The sequence below is a fragment of the Myxocyprinus asiaticus genome, chromosome 1 (assembly GCF_019703515.2).
Source record: "Myxocyprinus asiaticus isolate MX2 ecotype Aquarium Trade chromosome 1, UBuf_Myxa_2, whole genome shotgun sequence".
Taxonomy (NCBI): Eukaryota; Metazoa; Chordata; class Actinopteri; order Cypriniformes; family Catostomidae; genus Myxocyprinus; species Myxocyprinus asiaticus.
Genome location: NC_059344.1, coordinates 66,043,444 through 66,058,359, shown reverse-complemented (window position 1 = coordinate 66,058,359; position 14,916 = coordinate 66,043,444). Strand labels below are relative to the sequence as shown.

Genomic DNA, 14,916 nt, shown 5'->3' with positions numbered 1-14,916 from the left:
GCTGATGACACGACAGTGGTAGGTCTGATCACTGACAATGATGAAACAGCCTACAGAGAGGAGGTGCACACTCTGACACACTGGTGTCAGGAGCACAACCTCTCCCTCAATGTCAGTAAGACAAAGGAGCTTGTGGTGGACTTCAGAAGAAAAGACAGAGAACACAGTCCCATCACCATCAATGGAGCACCAGTGGAGAGAGTCAGCAGCTTCAAGTTCCTGGGTGTCCACATCACTGAGGAACTCACATGGTCCATCCACACTGAAGTCGTTGTGAAGAAGGCTCATCAGCGCCTCTTCTTCCTGAGATGGCTGAGGAAGTTTGGAATGAACCACCACATCCTCACACGGTTCTACACCTGCACTGTAGAGAGCATCCTGACTGGCTGCATCTCCGCCTGGTACGGCAATAGCACCGCCCACAGCCGCAAAGCACTGCAAAGGGTGGTGCGAACTGCCAGACACATCATCGGAGGTGAGCTTCCCTCCCTCCAGGACATATATACAAGGCGGTGTGTGAAAAAAGCTCGGAGGATCATCAGAGACTGCAGCCACCCGAGCCATGGGCTGTTCTCACTGCTACCATCAGGTAGGCGGTATCGCAGCTGTTTAAGCCCAGAGCCCGGAGTTTCTCATCTAGCTTGGAGGGCACTATGGTGTTGAATGCTGAGCTGTAGTCTACAAACAGCATTCTCACATAAGTGTTCTTTTTTCCAGGTGGGAGAGAGCAGTGTGTATTGTAGATGCAATGGCATTATCAGTGGAGCGGATGTTGCGGTAAGCAAACTGCAGCGGGTCAAGAGAGAGTGGCAATACAGAGCAGATGTAATCTCTGATTAGTCTCTCAAAACATTTGCTGATGATGGGGGTCAGAGCAACAGGACGCCAGTCATTTAAACAAGTTATTTTTGATTGTTTTGGAACAGGCACAATGGTGGATGTTTTAAAGCATGTGGGGACTACAGACAAAGAGAGGGAAAGGTTGAAAATTTCCGTAAAAACACCAGCCAGCTGGTTCGCGCACGCTCTGATGACGCGGCCCGGAATGCCGTCTGGGCCAGCGGCTTTGCGGATATTCACCCGTCGGAAGGATCGTGTTACATCCGCTACAGAGACGGAGAGTGAACTAACCTCTGTAGCTTCGGCCGCGAGAGCTCTCTCCGTGAGGGTGGTGTTATTTCCCTCGAAACAAGCATAAAAAGTATTTAGCTCATCCGGTAGAGAGGCAGCGGTGTTCATGGCGGAGTTTTTATTCCCTTTAAAGTCTGTGATGATGTTAATTCCCTGCCGCATGCTTCTAGAGTTGGTGGTGTTAAACTGTCCTTCAATCTTACTCCTGTACTGGCGTTTTGCGGTTCTGATATATAACTGGCTTGTTTATGCTCCTCCACGTTCCCGGAATTAAAAGCGGAGGTCCGCACATTAAGTGCCGCGCTAACATCGCTATTGATCCAAGGTTTCTGATTCGGATAGATTCGTACAGTTCTGGTCGGAACGATGTCCTCTACGCACGTTCTGATGAAACACATTACGCTATCAGCATAAAGCTCGATGTCGTCATCAGAGGCGGACCGGAACATCTCCCAGTCCGTGTGATCAAAACAGTCTTGTAGCGTAGAATCTGATTGGTCTGACCAGCACTGGATCGTTCTGAGGGTGGGTGCTTCCTGTTTCAATTTCTGCCTGTAAGCGGGCAGAAGCAGAATGGAAGAGTGGTCCCATTTGCCAAATGGTGGGCGGGGGAGGGATTTGTAGCCATCCCGGAACGGAGAGTAGCAATGGTCCAAAACCCGGTCCCCTCGTGTGTTGAAACTAATGTGCTGGTGATATTTTGGTGCGACTGATTTTAAACTGGCTTTATTAAAGTCCCCGGTCACAATGAACGCGGCCTCAGGGTGCGCGGTTTCCTGCTCACTTATACTCCCATACAGTTCCTTGAGTGCCCGGTCTGTGTCGGCTTGTGAGGGAATGTACACAGCTGTGATAATGACTGCTGTGAATTCCCTCGGTAGCCAGAATGGTCGACACAGAAGCATGAGAAATTCCAGATCAGGAGAGCAGAAAGACTTGATAGAATGTACGTTCCTCTGATCACACCAGGATTTGTTGATCATAAAACATACACCACCACCTCTGCTTTTACCTGAGAGGTCTTTCGCTCTGTCCGCTCGGTGCACGGAGAACCCCGCGGGTTCAATGGCTGAGTCTGGAATCTCCACAGACATCCAAGTTTCCGTAAGGCAGATAATGCAGCAGTCCCTTGTATCTCGTTGGAAAGAGATCCACGCTTTCAGCTCGCAGAGCTTGTTATCCAGAGACTGAACATTTGCCAGTAGAATAGTGGGTAGCGGGGGTCGATTTGCGTGGCGTCTTACTCTGATGAGAACGCCGGCTCTGTTTCCCCTTTTCCTCCTGCGTTTCCGCGGCCGTGCTGCCCAGACAAAGGGCTCCGCTTGCGTGTTTGTAAACAGTGGGTCGGCATTGAGGAATGTGAAGTCCGGTTTACGGTGTGAGATTGCTGAACCAATGTCCAGAAGTGTTTGTCTGTCGTAGACAATAAGGCAGACAACATCCAAGACAAAAAACATAAGAATTGTGAACAAAACAAACAAAACATTACTATGTTGTGTCGGAGCTCGCAACGCAGCAGCCATACTCGGCGCCATCTTGAGTCAACACATGACTCAACATGACATCTCACCTGTTTCAGAATTTTGACAGTCATAGCTGAGTCAGTCAAATCAACTTTAGAGGTAAACCGCATCTGTACAAATGTGCCTTTAAAAACAGGACCTAACAAACAAACAAACTTTCATAAATGTAAATACACACAGCAGTGCAACTTCTACTTCAAAGAACACTGAAGTTTGAAAACAGTACATTCTGACAATATGGACCTTTATACATTTGTTATGAACATCCATCTCGGGTGATCCGATCACATGTGGTCATTTAAGTTCGGATTTTGATGGGAGGCTTTCTGATTTACATATCATAACTTACTACTTTTTTACTATTTTCATCTCACTGCAAAAGTGTTAATATAAACAGTCTTTCAATGATGTGCAGTGTTCATTAAAGTTCCCACTATGAATGTGGTCACATTTTCCACTACGTCTGAATGCAGATCGCATCACAACAATTTTTGGACCCCATTTACACCTTATGCTGCCCACTTGTGATCAGATCTCCCAAAACGAATGTTATTCTGCCTTCACGTGCTATCTGAATTTTCCAACTTCTCAAGTCGTAAATGAGTATGTCACATTCAAGTACTTTGATGTCGTAAAGTACAGAAAACATGGAGGATGCCAGTATAATTCACATATTTTCATTGGGGAATTCTTATTTTGACACAGCAATACATGTTACCCAGTCAACTTGCTGAAGAAAATGTAATTTTGGTCAAATACATGCTACTCATTTTTTTCTGTGTAAAAATTACATAAATGTCAGAAATGGCAAGTGCTTACAAGGTAACTGCATTTAGAAAAATGTATAAGAGCTGTCATTCACTAGAGAAACTGTACTCTCCTACACCATGCTGAAAGCTTACATCTCCTCTCAACTCGAAAACTCGGGTAGCAGAATTACCTCAGTTGTAATTACGCTTCATTTGAAACTTCCGAGTAGAAAATGTCTCGGTTATGTATGTAACCTCGGTTCCCTGAGATGAAGGGAATGGCATTGTGCCATGCTGACGCATATGGGAAATTCCTTTTTCCGATGACCTAGTTGAAACCCTTCTTCAGTAACGCTTGGCTATGGTGTTTAAGCCCCGCCCTTTTAGGCACAAAGCTATCCGGTATATAAGTGGGTGCAGACACATCATTCCTCAGAATTTTCTGACAAAGGGACAAAGAGCGCATCGCTCGAACCTCAAAAAACTCTGAGTCCATAGTGCGACCAGCTTATGCAATGTCTCGATCCGTTCATCTCAGGGAACCGAGGTTACATACGTAACCGAAACGTTCCTTTACGATTCAGTTCACTGAATCCCGTCTGGCTGAGCGGGAACGTGATCGTGGTCGAGCGAAAACTAGAATGAACATCGGCAGGGCATTTGATTCCTGAAGGGACCTTCATTCGGTTTTGGGGATCAAAACTGACCCTGAATTGGCATTCTTCTTATTGGACAGGTAAGCTTACATAACTGCAAAGAGTGTGAAATATAGTGCCATAAGAATTGATCTGTGTAATTTTAGCTAACTTGATCTTGCCTGCTAACGCTGACGAATTGCAAGCTACCCTGCTTTGTAACTTTCAAATAATTTCAACGATCTTCTCTTTATACTAAAAGTCAGTTATACAGGATTAATTTAAGCAAATACGCTGGTTTCTTGATCGTAGGACAACATATGACATACAAAACATACAATAGTGCAACATAACAGTGCAGTGCAACAGTAAACTTTCTGGTATAGTTTGGTAGTATGTAGCTGTATGTGTGTATCAGTATGCTATGTTAGCTGTTAAGTAGTTTTAGTTTAGTCTCAAAGTTTGTAGCAAAATAATCATAACTGTGTAATTTTAATCATGCTACCTCATCTGTCAGCATGATGCCAGTGGGTCACATTCAGTCTCTTTTTACGTTACTTCTATTGTTTTGGCCGATGCTCGCTCACTCGCGTCCCTATGTAGTGTGTGAATGAGCATGAGCAACAGGTAGCAGGCTGCAGTTCACTTAACGACCACAGGTGTCATTAATAACAAGGGTTTCTGAATCTTACATACTGCACCTTTAAGAATAGGCCGAATATGTTGCAGGCAGTGAAGAGATAATTTATGTTAATGTGATTTTATCATTTGAAGATCTATGTATTGTGCTATTTAGGCTCATAGCTCACTGTTTACTTTATTCCCTGCTAATCTGAGATAACGTTTTTATTCCTGAGTACCGACTCCTGACAAATAACAGAATAACTGTTCGTGAACTCTGACGGTTCACCAAATATTACAAACAGTTACCGTGCACATACAGTGTTTAGGGTATTAAGGCATCTTTTGCTTTTTCATTAAACATTAAATGCATGGAGGACTTAAACATTTAAAGTCCTCCATTCTGTTGCTTATATGAATTTAAACCATCAGCTTTGTACGCAGCCAGGATAAACTGCACCTTATCTTTGTGTTTGGAAGCGTTTTGTAAATCAGACGCTGTTCTCTGTAATCCTTCAAATAAACGCGCTGCACCTGTGAGACACAGATTCCCTTGAGCGCACTCGAGTGTCTGTGCTCGCGCTGCTGTTATTCAGCATGCATTCGGAATAACAAATGCTATTTCATATAAGGCTGACATTTACATGGATTTATCTCAAAGAAAATAAATAAATAACTGATTTAGAGCTCGAGGCCCCTTGGGTTCAGAGGCCCCTGGGCAACGGCCCAATCGGCCCGGTGGTTAATCCATCGCCAAGTACAAGTCAGTGAATTTACCGTCTTTCACAAGGACACAAACTACAATCCCATGAAGCATTGCGAATGACATGATCGAATATATAGCTGTGTAAATATATAAAACTATTAATTTTAGGTCGTTTATCATAAGTATAGGAACAATATAGTTTATGTTTATTGTGAAATATTCCAATATACATAAATATATAAGTGCAGGGAGAGCGACTCGTTTGCGTCATTGAGTAAGGAAGGGTGATACCACTTATTTTCTTTTCGATCCGATACCAATAATTTAAAGTCCAATATCGTCGATACTGATTTCTTGGGATAAAATGGGTAACTTAAAATATAATTTTTTGTCATAATTCAAGTCATTATTATTATTATTATTATTATTATTATTATTATTATTTTACATTTGTGAGCCTAAACAGAAAATTATTAGACTTCTGTTTTGCTTACCCTTACAAAAATGTACCATGGTTTCACTGCAATGACTATAATTTAACCATGGGATTAAGTTAAACCATAGTTACCGAACAATTAACCATGGTTACTACTACAATATTACTGTAGTAATATTATATATTTATGTTTAGCAGGGAAATACATTTACAGTGCAAATTATGGTTATTCCATGGATGATTGTGCATCAGCATCAGACGCTGGAAATGTCCCACCCCTTCCTGAAACTGAATATATTATTGGTTAGCAAATAACCAATCACGTCTGAAATGAACGTTCTGATTGGTGGATCAGCTTAGTCGGACGGCCTGTCTTGCCAGTGCCACAAGTTGCACTCCCGCAGCTCCGTGCATGTTCAGAGAGAATCTTTGAACACTTAAAAAAATAATATATATATATATATATATATATATATATATATATATATATATATATATATATATATTCACACACACACACACACACACACACACACACAATTCACTCAATGGTGCTGCGGCATCACGTTAGTAGATTGAAAAAGTTCCAGGTCAAAAGACTACTCGTTCTGGCAGCCACACGTATCATCACTTGTTTCAGGTGGGCATACGCAAAAACCTGAGAAAGATAGGAGGGCATACGGCGTATGCCCTAGACCAGTGGTTCTCAACCAGGGGGCCGGGACCCACTAGGGGGCCTCAGCACACTTCCAAGATGACTTAATAAGAAATATTAAAATAATTAAAATAATCCTACTTAATTAAAATGCTAAAAAATACTTTAAGATGTATGCCTACAAATTATAAACAGACTCTTTCTGAAACTTCTAGAATCAAAAATGATCAGTGATTAATTATTTTAATCAGACACGTCTAGTTTCGGTCGAGGGGGCCTTCAAATATTGTCTAGGACAGTGGGGGGCTTGTAGTCAAAAAGGTTGAGAACCACTGCCTTAGATTACACGACCAGAAGCTGTTTCTCTGATTGTCTATCATTACCTCTACAAGACACTGATCCCTCTTGTTTGAACGAGTCTTGTGATGGCACAAGCGCTTGTCTGCTTGTGTCTTTCAGCATTTATGAATGTTAAGATGAGTGGAAGAAGAAACAGTTCCCATCATGCACAAGTATTTGCTAATATAGCCTAATCCTTTTTATTTCACTTAGAAGCTTATGGTTATTGTTCGTGGTAACCAAATAATAATAGCCCTGGTTTAAAAAATATTTTCGATATTTCGGTGCGAGGATCGATATTTTTGATACAACGTCAGTATCGGAAGTATCGATACTTTAGGATCGATCCGCCCATCCCTACACTGAAGTGGGCGGTCGCTTGCGGATGGCTTCAACAGAAGTTTATACAACGGACTAACAACCTCGGAGCTCACGGTAGATCTGTCTTTAAAGGTTTATAAGTTATTGTTAAAAATGAATTTGTTTTTAGAAAAAAATTATGGGATTTTTACTTCCGGAACCCGTTTGCTGGGTGAAAACGCATGTGTGTTTTATTAGAGTGTGCACCTTTTCATTTGAATCGTTTTATTTTGGGATCTTGTTGTTTTGTTTTAGTTATCATTCATTTCAGAGGCTTTTTTTTCTCTTCTGTTGTGTATTAAATCAACTGTTCGCTTGACTGAGCAGTTTATTCTGTTGTGCGCCATCACTTGAAAGTAAAGTGAAAGTAAAAGTAAAAAAGTGAACGTGCTTTAAATGTTTTTCTAAGCAGGACTTGATGAATTGCTGCAGTGTTTATGATTACAACCTGTAACTTACAACTAACTATCCCCAAAGTGGTAAGCATCATTTTTTATTCTTTTCTTTTTTTCTCACTTTATTATCTGTTCTTAGTTTAAACTAGTCGTTCATGAGCGATTCGTTCATTTTGAACGAATCATATATGTGACTCAGAAGAACGAGTATCTCAGAGAGTGATTCGTTCATCTTGTCTCGGCCGCGCATGTGCATTGCGCAACCTGCGTTCGTTAGTTACGTGAAAACCGAACAGGAGCTGTACAGGAAACAGAAATGATTAGTTCACCTCTCGAGTCTTTTGGTCTGAATCGTTTGTTCTTTTGTCACGTGACCGCCGTATACGCAATGCACGTACGTCTGTCACGTGACAAAAGAACGAACGACTCGGACAAGATTGAAACAGTATAAAGCAGCTACTCAACACGTGGCCCGCGTTATGATGTCATCATCAGAAATATATTTATCAGCAGCGAATCAAATCTGTATGAATTGTGTCCATTTTCACGAGGATTTACGCTAGTTCTCTACATTGCTGAATCACATTAAAGAGGGAATTCAACTGCAAGATGTTACAAAAAAAAAACAAAAAAACAAATAATATCTGAGCATGTCTGATGTAATGAGAGCGGCGGTCGGTCTACGTGCGTGCCCACGCGCTGTCTGTCAATCAAACATGCGCGCTCACTATCTCACTTCAACATGGCGCGAATCTGTCCAGTCTCTCGGATAGCTCATGAGAGATACAGTATGTACTCATCATGACAACAATATTTACAGGAGAAATAACCGTTTTTCCTGCAGTGACGGGGTTGAGACACTTTCAAGTAAATGCTTTCTAGTGATCTACTTCGGTGCAAAACGCTTATTGGGGGTGAACAAAACTTTATGTCTTCATTTAAGGACTTTTGGTGCTAATAATGGCTATATCGCTCTAATGAACACATCTCTGGTGTATATGATGTTGAACACTCATGGTGTTTATTATTTGACAATCACAGTGACAACAGAACTGATCTATATCAGAAAATCGATCTGTTACACCTCTTCTTTAAAAGAATTACTAAAAGGGACAGTTCACCCAAAAATAAACATTCTCTTGTCATTTATTCACCCTCATGCCATCCCAGTTGTGTAAGACTTTCTTTCTTCTGCATAACACAAATGAAGATTTTTAAAAGAATATTTCAGCTCTGTTGGTCCATATAATGCAAGTCAATGGTGACCAGAACTTTAAAGCTCCAAAAAGCAGAAAATAATCCATAAGACTCCAGTGGTTAAAATCATGTCTTCAGAAGCGATATGATAGGTGTGGGTGAGAAACAGATCAATATTTAAGTCCTTTTTTACTATAAATCTCTACTTTCACTTTCACATCTGTAAGTCACATATGGCGCCTGTTTAGTTTCATGTTCACATCTGAAAGTGAAAGTGGAGATTAACAGTAAAAAAATCCAAAAATTTAAATATTGATCTGTCTCTCATCCACAGCTGAGATTTTTTTTCTAAATAATCATAATTTCTCTTCAGCAGCAGAAAGAAAGTTAAACACATCTGTGATGGCATGAAGGTGAGTAAATGATGAGATAATTTCCATTTTTAGATTAATTATCCAGTTAACAACATTCCAACATTCATACTATAAAAATGTTAACATTTCATTATATATATACATATATATTAGTATAAAATCATAAAAATTAAGAGTGCAGCCCTCAAGGATTAAGGGGTCCAGCTTTGCGGAAAGTAAAGCATGTTTCTTCTAAGCGGGATTTAATAAAAAATAAAATATAAAAATAAATTAAAAAAATTGCCAGGTGTTACGACCTTCCCCTGGCTATTGTCTAGGGAGTGGGGAGGGCGACATTAGACCACCCGAAGCACAAAACACACCATTAAAACACTGGGAGAGGGAATGAGGCAAACAGAAAACAGTGTAGTAAAATATATACATGGGTTTATTTACAATTTGCAACTGTGACACAAAGGTAGAAAATAGAAAAAAGAAAATGTGGAAACAAAACTCTTCAACGTCCGTGATGTCGTATCTAAACTATACTAACCGAACAAAAAAATACAGCGAGTGGCACTTGCCCCTCACCTAGTGTATATATATACAGCAAAATATTCTAAGTGTGCACAATGTATGCCATGTGACATAACTTATCTGTCCCTTTTCCTCCAGCCAGCACAAACAACGAAATAATCCAATAACTCGTAAATGTGAAGGAATAAACACAACGGACAGTAAGATAATGTCCTGTAACAAACAGCAACACACTGGCAAATCTAAACAGTTTGATCAATCAAAAGAAAGAAACAAAAAACAAACAAGACGAATTACGAATTTACAGTTTACAAACAAAGTCAAAATCATAGTCAAAACTAACAAGCAATCAAGTTATCAAAGCGAGCATCAAAGCTTACGAAAAATCCGGGTGAGGAGCGAGCTCCCAGTGGTGGTGGTGTTGTTTTTGTTGTTGTTGTTCTTGTTCTTCTTGTTGTTCTTGTTCTTCTTCGACGTTTTATGGCGGTTGGCAGACCAACTTATGAGCGTGAGCACGCTTCCAGTGACACTTCCACACCTAAAGCTCAACTCCCGCTGTTGGCGTGCCCTTTTATATCTTCGCGGGCTTCCGGTTATGGGCGTAGATCGCGCGGTGACGTCATCACGTCGAATTACTCCGGATGATTGTCAGTGGAGAAAACGAACCAGAACGTTAAACCTGCTAAAGTTAAAGTGAAAGACAGAAACTAGGAGGAAAACAGAGAGAGAGAAAAAAAAAAGAGCACTCCACACAGTGTTTTTCTTTCTTTTTTAAAATATTCAAATAAATCCGAAGAGCATGTTATGGATTAAACTGTGTCAGTCCTCATTCCCAAATGAACATAAAACATCTGCAACAACACCTACATTTGATCCAAGGTAAATTAAAGCTAATAACTGAATGTTAATTAATGTGTGTATTGATTCAAGTAAAAAGTAAAAGCGATTGTAAATTAACAGTTCACAGCATCAAAATGAGTGTTATGAGACGTTATAAACAGCTCTGTTCACTTACGCTAATGTTATTAGATGTGTAATTTTACTTCTGCATTAGACATCCGGTAAAAGAGTTTATGCGAACAAAACCGTGCGACATCAAACAAAATAGCCAACTCATAAATTATGTATGAATTTTCATGAGATCGGGTTGGTCAAGATTACGATCAAAGAACTTTTTAAATCAGCAATAAAATTTGATAATATTATTTAATAATGATAAATTATTTACCTCATTTTACACTGAAATACGCAATTTTCCCGGCTTGTATTGCTAATGCGCATGCGTGTTAGCGAGTTGATTGACAGGTGATGTCTTTTCTAAAAGGTGATTGGCTCTTTTACCTGTAAGGCGGGACTTCCTTTCTACATCCGCTGACTGTTGGACACTCAGAGCTCCTTGGTTGAGTGTTCAAATTTCTCCCATTTATTTAAATAGAAGTGGCCCATCTCTACTAAATAATCTCTAGAAACATTGTTTAGGCTGCACTCAAATAAAATTAATTTTAATGGCTGTTCAGTTTACTTTAGAAATACTTTGATGTGACCTCACACTGTAAAAACTAATACAATGTTCATATGTACTGATATATTATTCCACCTATAAACCAATTTTAATATGATATAAATTATTAAATATCATTTTCCCATGAAGATACTTGTAAATGAAAAACTGTTAGTGAAAAAAGATATATTTTTACCCTGAGAACTTGTTTTGTTGATGAGAATAATTCTCAGTGTTTGTTGTGTGAAGTCTTCTTGATAATACAATGTTAATTCTGAGTATTCTCACTTTCATTGTATTTGCCTCCTTGTTATTTTGTTCTATGACGGTGCTGAAAAGAATTAAGATCCAACTGCTATAAAAACAGACTCCATTCAAACTTTTGTGGATAACTTGATTATTAGGTGAGTTAATTGTTTTTAAAAAAATTTAAGATTAAAGTATCCTTTTATATTGCAGGACAGCATAGTGCCATGAAAAAATAACTAAATAATTAAAAGTCAAAAATAAAGTAGAAATGTCCTGCGAATAATCTCATAATAGGCCATTTTTATGATTCATAAATTTTCTAGTATAAAATTAAAAAATGTCAAGATTATAGTAATAATTTGAGAATAAAGTCAACACAGTCTAAGTAATCAAGATTAAGGTTGAGATAAAACAATATTAGAGAGTGTTAGGAATAAAGATAAATGTTGTTTTATCCATGAATATCTGAATATCTGGTGACATAGCCATAAGATTTTTAATAAAATAAAGATTGGCATATAATGGGAATATAACAAGTCTTTTCTTCCAAAAGCCAGTATGACTACGCCAGCGAGAAGACTTGTCCTTCTTGGGAAAACAGGACATGGCAAAAGCAGCACTGGAAATACAATTCTTGGAAAACCAGTATTCCCAGTCCCAACTGAAATTTCGCCTGAATCTGAAACAACTGAATGTGCAAGTGGAGAAGCAATTAATGATGGAAGAAAGATCACGGTTATTGACACACCTGGAATATTTGACACAAAAGTTGATGAAAAACTCATCAAATCAGAGATCTGTCGAGCTGTGACTGAATGTGCTCCATCTGTTGATGCCATCGTCATCGTTCTTACGGTCGGAAAGTACACAGAACAAGAAATGGAGGTTGTGGATAAAATTGTTAAAACATTTGGTGAGGACACCTTTAAACATGCAGTGGTCTTATTCACCTTTGGTGAACAACTAAAGGGTCAAAACATCAAGAATTTTGTGAAGAAGAGTCCAAAACTACAGGAGCTTGTTGATAAATGTGGAAGTCGCTGTCATGTCATTGACAATGAATACTGGAATGACTGTCATTCAGAGTACAAGAACAACAAGATTCAGGTGAAAAATCTGCTGGATACTATAGACAAGATGGTGCCAGAAAACGGCTGCTACACCAATGAGATGCTTCAAACTGTGGAGGAAGAAATTCAAGATGAGATGAAAAATTTAATCGAGGACAATTTGTCTCCAGTAGAGAAACGAGAAAGAGCAAAAAAGATTGTTCTTAAAAAACTTCTGATTAGACTTGCAGGAATGGCAACAGGTGTGTTGATTGGTGCTCTTCTGGGCGTTGGTGTTTCGGTGGCTGCAGTTGTGTATTTACTTATACCAGCCAGAGTTCCTGCAGTGGCGGGAATTGTAAGAGGGACAATGGGTGTAGCAGCAAAAGCTATAGAAGTCACAGGAACAGCAGCCAGTGCAGGGTCTGGAATTGCTGCAGGAGTTGTAGGAGTTGCAGCTTTTGCAGGAACAGTTGGAGGAGGAATTACTGGATGGGAAGCAGCAGAAGAAGCTGATTCAATGAATGATGCAATGAAGAAGGCAGCAAACGCTATCTATGAGAATGCTAAAGTTATGACTGAGAAAGTACAAGAAATTACTTCTCTTTTAAAAGATTCCAGAATGCAGAAATGATATAAATACTAAAGAGGTCTGTTCTGTCTATAATGTTTCATGGCATCATAGAATATTTTCTTCACTCTATTTTTTTTCCCATCACATGAAGCTTATTATCTTAAAGAGCCCATATTTACAGGTTCATAATTTTATTTTGGGGGTCTACTAGAATAGGTTTACATGCTTTAATGCTCAAAAAACTCATAATTTTTTTCTCATACTGTACATTGCTGCAGCACCTCTTTTCACCCTCTGTCTGAAACGCTCTGATTTACCTCCTGTCTCTTTAAATCCCCCTTTCCGAAAATCCCAGTCTGCTCTGATTGGTCAGCTGGTCCAGTCTGTTGTGATTGGTCAACCGCTTAGAGCATGTGTCGGAAATGTAATGCCCCTTACAGTAACCGAATTAGCCCTTAGGCTGGCATGCAAATGTGTTACATTGTGACATAGCTAAGTCACGGAAGTAATGGCTGGACTGCAAACCAGGCATTTCAGGCAGTTCAGGAGCAGTGTTTTCTGTGGGAGAGTGTAACTCCCTTTGGCGTGGACTTTGTGCTTTGTAACTTTGCAGACTTTTACATGCACAAACAGCTATATTACACACTAAAGGAAAGGTAAAATCCCCAAAAGCATAATTGGGCCTCTTTAAAGTTTTCTTAACAGCTTCCATTTCTTCTGGAACCTTTTCACATACTGTGATGACGTGATTCCGCCTTATTTAGCAGCATAAATCTAGCAAACCTTTTTAGATTTGCAATGTTTTAGTTATTTTGTGCAGATTTACAACATTATACTTGGTATTATATTACCCTGAAATTAGTTTTAAAAGGGAAGTTTCCACAGATGCAATGAGATGTCTAATACTGCTGCTGAGAGAGAGTGACAGTAAATTAGCAATCTTCTTTCTTCTGACTATCATAATTCATTGCTTTCTATTTATTTCTTCATTTGGAAAGTTGTGGAAATGTTATAGTGGTGTTTTTTTGTTTGTTTTTTTTGTTTTTTTTTTATATTGGAGCAAATGGGTTCAAAAATGATGTCTAGCGTGGTCCTCCATTCACCACTATTGAGGTTTATCTTTTACTTCCGGAAGTGTGAAAAGGGTGCATTGTTTCAATCAAGTCTCTCAATCATGAATGTTTCACATCACTGCTTTCACAATCACATAGTCTGACTAATTAAAAGTTAAATGATCTATAAGCTAAAATATTTTGCTTCATCTTTGTTATTTCTATACTACACAAGTGTTTTCTGTTTGAAAATGTAAACATTATTTCCATGTCAATAAAGCTTCTTGAACTTGAATCATATGAGGTTCTTCTTTCCCTCCCAAATGTTCAAATTTTCTCAAATTATCAGCGAGGAAGTCTATAGAATTTTTAGAGAATTATAATCTAGGCAGTTGAACCATGTTTTCCCACTGCAACACACAAGTCTAAAGTCAAATTCAGCTTTAATTTACTTCTTCATAAATGGCAACAGAATATAAGCCATTGACATCTCAGGCGTTCTCAATAATCATGTCTTGCTAAAATATATTTTGATAAAGAAGGTAAGAGTATAATGGTTTTCCTCACTAATACATATAATTCTGTTTAAAATGTTGCATTTGTACTTAAATTAAATTTCAGCGACATCTGGGAGAAACAGCACGCTGGTTTTGTTTGTATTTTGCATATAGATGGTATTTTCTGTGTTTTGTTTTTCTTTTTATTTTCTTTTTTTTTTCTTTTTTTTTTTTTTGCACGGTTTATTATAACAATGACATAGTAATCACTGTGTGTTCTCATGAAATCAGAGACCCTTCCCTCGAAATCTGAACACAGGATCACCGGAGACACATCTTAATAACAGGTGTAAACAG

General features: G+C 39.0%; 1 protein-coding gene across 21 annotated transcripts in view; it reads left to right on the top strand.

Annotated features, from left to right (window-relative positions):
• Positions 1-14,351, top strand: part of LOC127447851 (GTPase IMAP family member 7-like) — a 54,318-nt gene extending 39,967 nt beyond the window's left edge. For 2 of the 21 annotated variants that reach the window (XM_051709976.1, XM_051710007.1), the window contains exons 2-4: positions 7,568-7,634; positions 11,478-11,542; positions 11,941-14,351. In XM_051709976.1, coding sequence (XP_051565936.1) covers positions 11,946-13,070 — 1,125 coding nt within the window. In that variant the 5' untranslated portion in view covers positions 7,568-7,634; positions 11,478-11,542; positions 11,941-11,945 and the 3' untranslated portion in view covers positions 13,071-14,351. The other 19 variants (XM_051710043.1, XM_051710035.1, XM_051710107.1 and 16 more) reach the window with 17 other exon arrangements.
• The last annotated feature ends 565 nt before the right edge of the window (positions 14,352-14,916 follow it).